At 36.5% G+C, this 8,197-nt stretch overlaps 1 protein-coding gene across 1 annotated transcript; it reads left to right on the forward strand.

Annotated features, from left to right (window-relative positions):
- The first annotated feature begins 3,915 nt into the window (after positions 1 to 3,915).
- LOC130982284 (U-box domain-containing protein 28-like) lies at positions 3,916 to 5,436 on the forward strand. Its single transcript, XM_057906232.1, has one exon. It carries the CDS (start codon positions 4,097 to 4,099, stop codon positions 5,348 to 5,350), a length of 1,254 nt encoding a protein of 417 aa, XP_057762215.1. The 5' UTR covers positions 3,916 to 4,096; the 3' UTR covers positions 5,351 to 5,436.
- The last annotated feature ends 2,761 nt before the right edge of the window (positions 5,437 to 8,197 follow it).

Below are 8,197 nucleotides of genomic sequence, written 5' to 3' on the forward strand. Positions count from 1 at the left end.
AATATACCACAACTCACTTATATTATACACTTACACATAAAATTTAAGGGTTTTATTTATTATATGACATTTGCTAAAATTTAAACTAGAATACAGCATATTAAAAAAAGTACATTATTTATAACGAACTAAAAATTCAGCTGGAAAGTTTTTAAATTTACTTTTTTTTTTCTCTTTTTTCTTTTTGAAAATGGAACGGAACAAACAAATTGAAGGATAAAAATATATAACGAATAGAAAAGTAGATTGTCTCTCACGAATATTTTGTTAATGTCCTTGAGTTGCACATTATCCAATTTTACTTGGGATCAATAGAAGGAATTGAAGTGTTGAACTGAATAATGATGGATGAATGAACCGTTCATGAGAGCGTAGGCCGAAGATTTGGGGTTTTTGGTTTCATATTGTTGGAAGTTTTGGACTTTGTAGTTGGGGCCCATGAAAACCACCAAAAGAAGAAGAGCCAGATGAAGTTGGACCCATTGTGTTGGGCAAAAAATAGTGACAGCAGACAGATATGAAATATGATTGTTGATATGAGAGGGCAGATTGAATTGTATTCAGAGTTTGTTGGTTTTCATTACAAGGAAACCTAAAATTTGATACCATGTGTGTTTGAGAAATTCATACTTTACAATTGATTTGACATACCATATAAAATCACTACATTATTATTAGAGTTTGGTTTATATGTGTCTTTTTTTTTTTAATTTTTAATTTACTTTTAAATTATTAAATTTAGAAAATTATAAAAATGAATAATTTTAGGATGTTAACAACTGTGGGCACATTTTAACAAATTCCGAATTATTATTCTAATAAAAATATTATGGTGTATGGGAGTAGGGGTGTCCATGGATCGGATCCGATCCGCATATCCGCGGTGTTTATCCGAATCCGATCCGAAAATTGCGGATATGGATCCGATCCGCAAGGCTTTTGGATCGGATCGGATCGGATCCGCACACTAATCGGATCGGATTGCGGATTTTGTGTTGGTATCCGCATATCCGATCCGCATATCCGCATATCCGCGTATCCGCAAAATTAAAGAAATAAATAAATAAATATTCTTTTTATGTTTTATTTCAATTAATAATTATCATATATGTTATATTATTTTAATTTATTATTTAAGAAAAGTATGTTTAATATTATTTTAAGAGTAAACATATTTAAAAGAATAGAAAAAATGAATTTTATTGATATTTTTTTAATAAAAATAAGCCTTTAAAAATATTTTTGTGTTGGATATATCCGATATCCGATCCGATCCGATCCGCACATTTGCGGATCGGATCCAACCTTAAAAGTTGCGGATATTGGATCCGATCCGATCCGATGATTTTAATGCGGATCGGATCGAATTTTTGGCCATATCCGATCCGATCCGATCCGCGGACACCCCTATATGGGAGCTAGAGTGGAAACAAAATTGTACTAAAAGGTGACAATATTGATGCAGACTGAACGTGTGAACCTAGCTTGTAAGGATATCAATGTTGGAAGGTTATATAACCTGAGGGTCTTATATATTTATTAGGGTTTATTAGGGTTAGTAAAAAAACATAAGCTTTAATAACATAGAATTCTAAAGTTTGATTATTTTATTTTCTGTCTATAAATCAAACAACTTTTTAATTGTTTGAGGGGGAAAAGATAAAAATTCTTTCAAACACTAACCATGTTGTATTTCCATCCTTTTATAAGGTAAAAATTAAAATATTATCTTGAGGGGCTGTCTAATAATAATAGTCTAACCTAATAAGAATTCCATATATATATATATATATATAGCCAGATTCATTTCATTTCATGCCACAGATCACTTCAGCTGTGTTACATGATCATGTATAATCACTTGCAATAATGTTTACATATATAATTTTATATATATAAAAAATACTAACATAACAATAGTAGTGTGTGTTTTATTTAATTTCATTCTTTAATTTCCAAATATTTGAAAAATAAAAACTCGTTTAAATTAAAAAAAAAAATTGACCAGTTTCTTATAAGGCTGTGCATTAAATTTAGCCATCATTTAATTGTTACAGACCATTATTTTTGCTTCTCTATCTTCATTTACGCCAAACCATATGGCATCATCATATACATATTATTATTATTATTACTGTTATACTGTATCATCTTAATTGTTACATAGATGCATGGATGACCATTCAAAATTCTGATGCTAGCAAGTGATCCACATGCTGCCAATTGCAGTACCATATTATTAGTAGTATTCATTACAGGATGGGTCCACAAATCTTGTGTGATCAATTAGTGTGATGAATGCATGGCGTATAATAAGATCCTTCTCTTGGACCGCTCCTTGCACCTATAAATCATGAATCATCAACTTAGCACAGTATTTATAAATAAATACATGGAAGGAGTAAATACTCACATGAAATCTCTCTATCGTAGCCATGCACTTGCTAGATTTAATTTAACGGTGAATAAATCAAAGGGCCATCCCTTAAATAAGTTCGTTTATTTAAACTAGATCCATTTGTGTTGATCTTAAATATATGGAATAGCAATTACCTTAAATATATATGTTATATAATATAAGTTTTTGTTTATTATCATATTATCGAGGTAGTTCCATATATACAATAATTAAGGTGTGTAGAGTGTAGACACATATGTATCCATGCATATTTTACCATTAGCATGGGCATGTGAGCAATTTTAAACCAGGAACTAGGGTATGGTCATTTATATCTGACTTCAAATGGCCACAATATTTAAGTGGCCTGACTAAATGGACCAACATTTATTAATTGCTTCTCTGAATGGAATGGGGTTATCAGCCATGGAAAAAATGTTTTATTAAATTTTTTATTTAGACTTGTTAAATCAACATTTATATATATGATGATGTTAACAATTCAACAAAATAAAAGAATGGTGATGTTAACAATCAAATTAATTAGGCGTTAAATATTACGTTGTAAAGAATATTGATTTATTTTTTGTAAATAGTAGTCCCAAGTAAAATGCCTCTATTATATTAATCACGACTACATGATGCTTCACTCATCAAATTGACATTGTCAAACCGAAGTAGGTGAATTCTTCGTTAGGAGTCTTGAGAGTGGTTGAAATTTTGGTAAGTAGTTTGTAGAAAACTTACTTGTGATTGTGATTTCTAGCCCGTTACTCAAAGTTTAATAACCTGTAGATAAGGGGAAAGAGACAACGTTTCTCACTGGTCAAACTTTATGAAATTCCACAAAGCTCAATGTTTTGGAATTCATTGACCGCGCATTTTATGGCGTGCATCCCACCATTGCCATCTCTTCCATGAACTTAGCTTGTTCTCAACTTCTCATTGGATTTACGGAACCTAATCTTCTTCAACTACTTACATGCTCTCATTTTGGTTTATAATAATGTTCTAAATAAAACCTAACTATACAACCTTCGTACATTATACTTCTACAATATCAATTTATGTTCATTTTTGTATAATTCTATCGTTATCCTTACGATTTTATTTATTCATGTTACATATTACTATATATATGTTAGTAGTCAACATTCCAATATTTCAAATTCAACAAAACTAATAAGCATTTATGTTTCCTTTGTCGTCTCCGTTAACATTTTGTAATCACTAATTACACGAGCAAGCGATGCAACACTAATATAGAGCGGGTGTTTTGTGGTCATGCAAGTGAAACAAAAAAGTTAGTAAAGTCCAAAATCTCACCTCAATTTCTCAAAATATTATTATGGTTTTGATGGGTCAAACAAAGAAAGGTGTCGTTTTCATATTGAATATATAATACAATAAATATTGATATTATAGTCCCCTCCTCACCTCTGACACGTCTTCCAGCTAAGTAAACTTTGACCAAAGACCATATCATCAAAACCACTACCATTAGGCACTAGTCACCATATTCATAATATAATTGATGATTGATATCTTATTCTTAATTGAATTTTCTTCTCCTTTTAAACGTAACACTGCTCGTTATCTCTAGTGTGTGCGTGCGGGTTTTGGTGTTTGTGTGTGTGAAGAAAAACAAGAACAAGAACAATAGAGAGAAAGAAGAACGAAGATAAGAAAAAGGAAGCAATGGCAAAGGTAAGGGATAAGCTATACGTCACTGTTCCGAGTTTATTCCGATGCCCAATTTCGATGGATGTGATGAGGTCTCCCGTAAGCCTATGCACCGGCGTCACATACGATCGCTCCAGCATCCAGCGCTGGCTCGAATCTGGTCATGACACGTGTCCTGCCACCATGCAGGTCCTCCCTTCCAAGGACTTCATCCCAAACCTTACACTCCACCGCCTCATCCGCCTATGGCTCCTCTCCGCTGCCGGAGAACCTTCATCGCCATCGGAGACACGGATCTCCGCCGCAAGCGACCGCCTCCGCGCTCTCCTCGCCGGAATTCAAACCGACGCCGAGGATTTTGCCGCTTCGCTCTCTGAACTCGCCGAATTTTCAAGATTCTCCGTCGAAAACCGCCGTGTCCTGGTGAGCTTCCCCGGATTCGATTCCGCCATCACTCGCGCCCTCGCCGGAAGCAGGTCGCGGATTGAAGCTTTGGAAAACGTGATCGCGGTTCTGGATTTGGTTCTCAGGGAGAACGGGAGCTCCGATTCCGGTGGCGTAGAGAGGATCCGACGGTCTATACTCGATTGTCGCGAAGATTGCTTAGCAGCGATCGCTTTTGCTCTTGAGAATGGATCTGCGAAATCGAAGGTCGCTTCGGTTAGAGTTTTGGAATTTCTCGCAGGCGATTTTCAATCCAAGCGGTGGATCGCAGAAACGCGAGGCTTATTGTCACAGCTCGTAAAGCTTCTGTACGATGGAACTGAGGAGCTAAACAGCGCCGTTTTGTCGCTTTTGGCTTCGGTTTCGGTGACTCAGTCTGCGAAAGCCGAGCTTGTTCGTTCTGAAATCGTCAAGGCCTTGTCGAAGACGCTGCAGAGCGCCGCCTCCAGCGGTTCCATGGAGGAGAAGTGCCTGAAAATGCTGGCGGTGGTGGCGACGTGCGCTGATGGTAGGGCAGCGATGGGCGGAGATCTTTCATGCGCTGCGACAGTGGTGGAGAGACTGGCGAAGGCAGGGAAGGCGGCGACGGAGGACGCGGTGGCGGTGCTGTGGAGCCTGTGCTGCCTTTGCGGTAACGAAAAGGTGAGGGATGAGGTGGCGAAGCGAAACGGCGTCGCAGTGGTGCTTTTGGTTATGCAGAGAGGATGTGAGGGTCACGTGAGGAGCATGTGCGTGGATTTGATTAAGGTGCTGAGGAAAATTGGGTTGCCATTAGCACTAAGATTAAGTTATGATACTAAAACTACCCATATTAAACCTTGCTAAATGCTCTAATTACCGTTGTAATTAACGTGAATCCTAATTTAACCATCTTTTTGCATGAAAATCACAATATTTCATGTTGTCTTTCATGTATTTTTTTTGGAATCTTTAAAAAAAAAATAAAAAACAGAAAAATGTACATTTGTAGAAAAAACAATGTTGGAATCATATAATTCATTTTATATCAATAATTTGTTTCTTCAATTATCCAAGAGATAGGTTCATGCTCACAGTGAAGTTAATTTTAAAGATTTTGCTACTGACATTCTAAAATTTGTATGCAGAGAGAAAAGCCATATATGTATTGGTAGTATATACAATAAAAATTCACATATAATTATTTTTATATAAAATTTATAATTAAAAATTATTAAATTATAATCTAATCAAATCTATTAAATTATTTAATAATTTTTAATTATTAACTTCACATAAAAATAATTATATATAAATCTCGGTGTATGACAAATTAAAATGTTAAAAATAACTGTCCTGCTGTTATGGTTTTTCAAGTTCTGCTAAGATTTGGAGTGCAAGGTGAAAAATTCTTCGACTTTATGCTCACCTGCCGAAGTATCGAGACTAATTCCAAAAAATGCCAAGCAATTCTGAACATGGGAAGCCTAAAGACAGTAAAAAAAGTTCAACAACTAATAAGATTTTTACCTCGTATAGCACATCGATCACAACACTTCTTCAAGACACTGAGAAAATAAGAAAGATCACAGCACTTCTTCAAAACACTGAGAAAATAAGAAAGATTTGAGTGGACCGAGGAGTGCGAGGAAGAATTCAGTGAACTTAAGACAATACTATCGGAACCACCCATACTCCAAACACCAAAGACCGGTAAACCATTATATATATACTTATCTGTTACCAACCATGCTATCAGTTCTGTCTTAGTAACAAAAACAGAAAAATAATAGCACCCAGTATATTTTGTCAGCAAATCCCTCCAACATGCCGAGGTCAGATATCCAAAACTAGAAAATCATGCCTTGGCCTTAGTGACAACGGCCAGACGTTTGTGACACTACTTCCAAAGTCATACCATCATCGTCAAAATAGAACAACCCCTTCGGCAAATCCTGACGAAGCTCGAACTGGCTAGAAGACTGATTAAATGGTCAATTGAACTATCTGAGTACGATATTCAGTACCAAAGCCGAGAGCAATAAAATCTCAAGTGCTAGCCGATTTCATCGCAGAACTCACCTCAGAAGAATCTAATCCCATAGAGAAGGCATGGACATTATACGTCAACAGAGCTTCAAACAACAAGGGCTCAGGAGCAGGAATCCTACTTGAGGACGAACATGACACAGCTTTGGAACAGTCTCTACAATTCACTTTCCACACGAGCAACAATCAAACAGAGTATGAAGCACTCATAGCAGGACTAAAGCTAGCCCATACAATAGGTGTAACACAACTGCGCGTCAAATGTGACTCCTTACTTGTGGTACAACAGGTAACAGGTAATTTCCAGGTAAAATACCCACTATTAGAAAGGTATCATGCTATTGTTAATAATCTTGTCAACGGCTTCCACAAATTTAAAATTTTCCATATACCTCGGGAACAAAATGATAGAGTAGATATCCTCTCAAAATTAGCAATAACCAGAAGTCAAACTAAAACACCTATATTATCTCAACCAACGCTTAATGAACCTAGTGTTTTGCTAACAGCAATTTCGAGTATCTCACAGGAAGAAGACTGGCAACGACCTTTCATACACTACCTACAAACAGGTCACATACCTGATAGCGTCCAAAACAAAATAAAATTCAAAAGAAGAGCCAGCTTTTACACACTACTCGGCGCCGAACTATACAAGCGAGGCTTTACAAGACCTCTTCTAAAATGCATAAACACGGCAGAAGCAAAATTAGCAATGGACGAAGTTTACGAAGGTGTTTATGGAACACACATAGGAGGACGAAGCTCAGCTTCCAAGATACTCCGAGCAGGTTACTACTGGCCAACGTTGCAACAAGACTGTATGTATAAGGTCAAACATTGTGAGCACTGCCAATGTGACACACTAGTCATTCACAATCCAACCGAATAGTTACATTCGTCCGAGGTATGTTGGCCATTCAATAAATGGGGGATGGACATCCTCGGACCTTTCTCACCCGCACCAGTCCAGGTCAAATTTTTAATTGTTGCTATTGATTATTTTGCAAAATAGATAGAAGCATACCATTGGTAAAAATAACTTCCGAAAAAATGATTTCTTTTGTATGAAAAACATACTCTGCCGATTTGGTATTCCTCAATCCATTATAACTGATAATGGTACACAATTCATATATCAAACATTCACAGCCTTCTTACAAAATTTCAAAATAGTTCAACAGTTCTCATCTGTAGAACATCCACAAACTAACGGTTTAGCTCAGGCTGCCAATAAGATCATTTTACAGAGTCTCAAAAAAAACTCGAAGACTCCAAAGGAGAATGGGCCGAGCTCGTCCCAGAAGTACTATGGAGCTATAACACAACAGAACAATCATCAACAAAGAAAACTCCTTTTAGGCTAGTATACGGATGTGATGCTATGATACCTGTTGAGATCTCTCTACGAAGTCCCAGAACTACAAGCATCAATGAAAATAACAATATTGAAAACAGAAAAAGCAAGCTTGACCTCATCGAAGAAAACTGAAACAAGTCAACACTACAGCAACTCGCTACAAAGCGAGCTATAACTCGGAAATACAATAAGAAACTCAAACCAAGGACATTCTCATAAGGCGACCTCGTCCTCAGGAGAATAGAGGATGTACGAAAACCACCAGGACACGGTAAGCTAAGCGCCAATTGGGAAGGCTTAATGGA

Source organism: Arachis stenosperma, chromosome 5 (assembly GCF_014773155.1).
Source record: "Arachis stenosperma cultivar V10309 chromosome 5, arast.V10309.gnm1.PFL2, whole genome shotgun sequence".
Classification (NCBI taxonomy): Eukaryota; Viridiplantae; Streptophyta; class Magnoliopsida; order Fabales; family Fabaceae; genus Arachis; species Arachis stenosperma.

Bases quoted from the DNA above. Each gene is read 5' to 3' on its own strand.
- LOC130982284 (XM_057906232.1), top strand. From the start codon at position 4,097: ATGGCAAAGGTAAGGGATAAGCTATACGTCACTGTTCCGAGTTTATTC.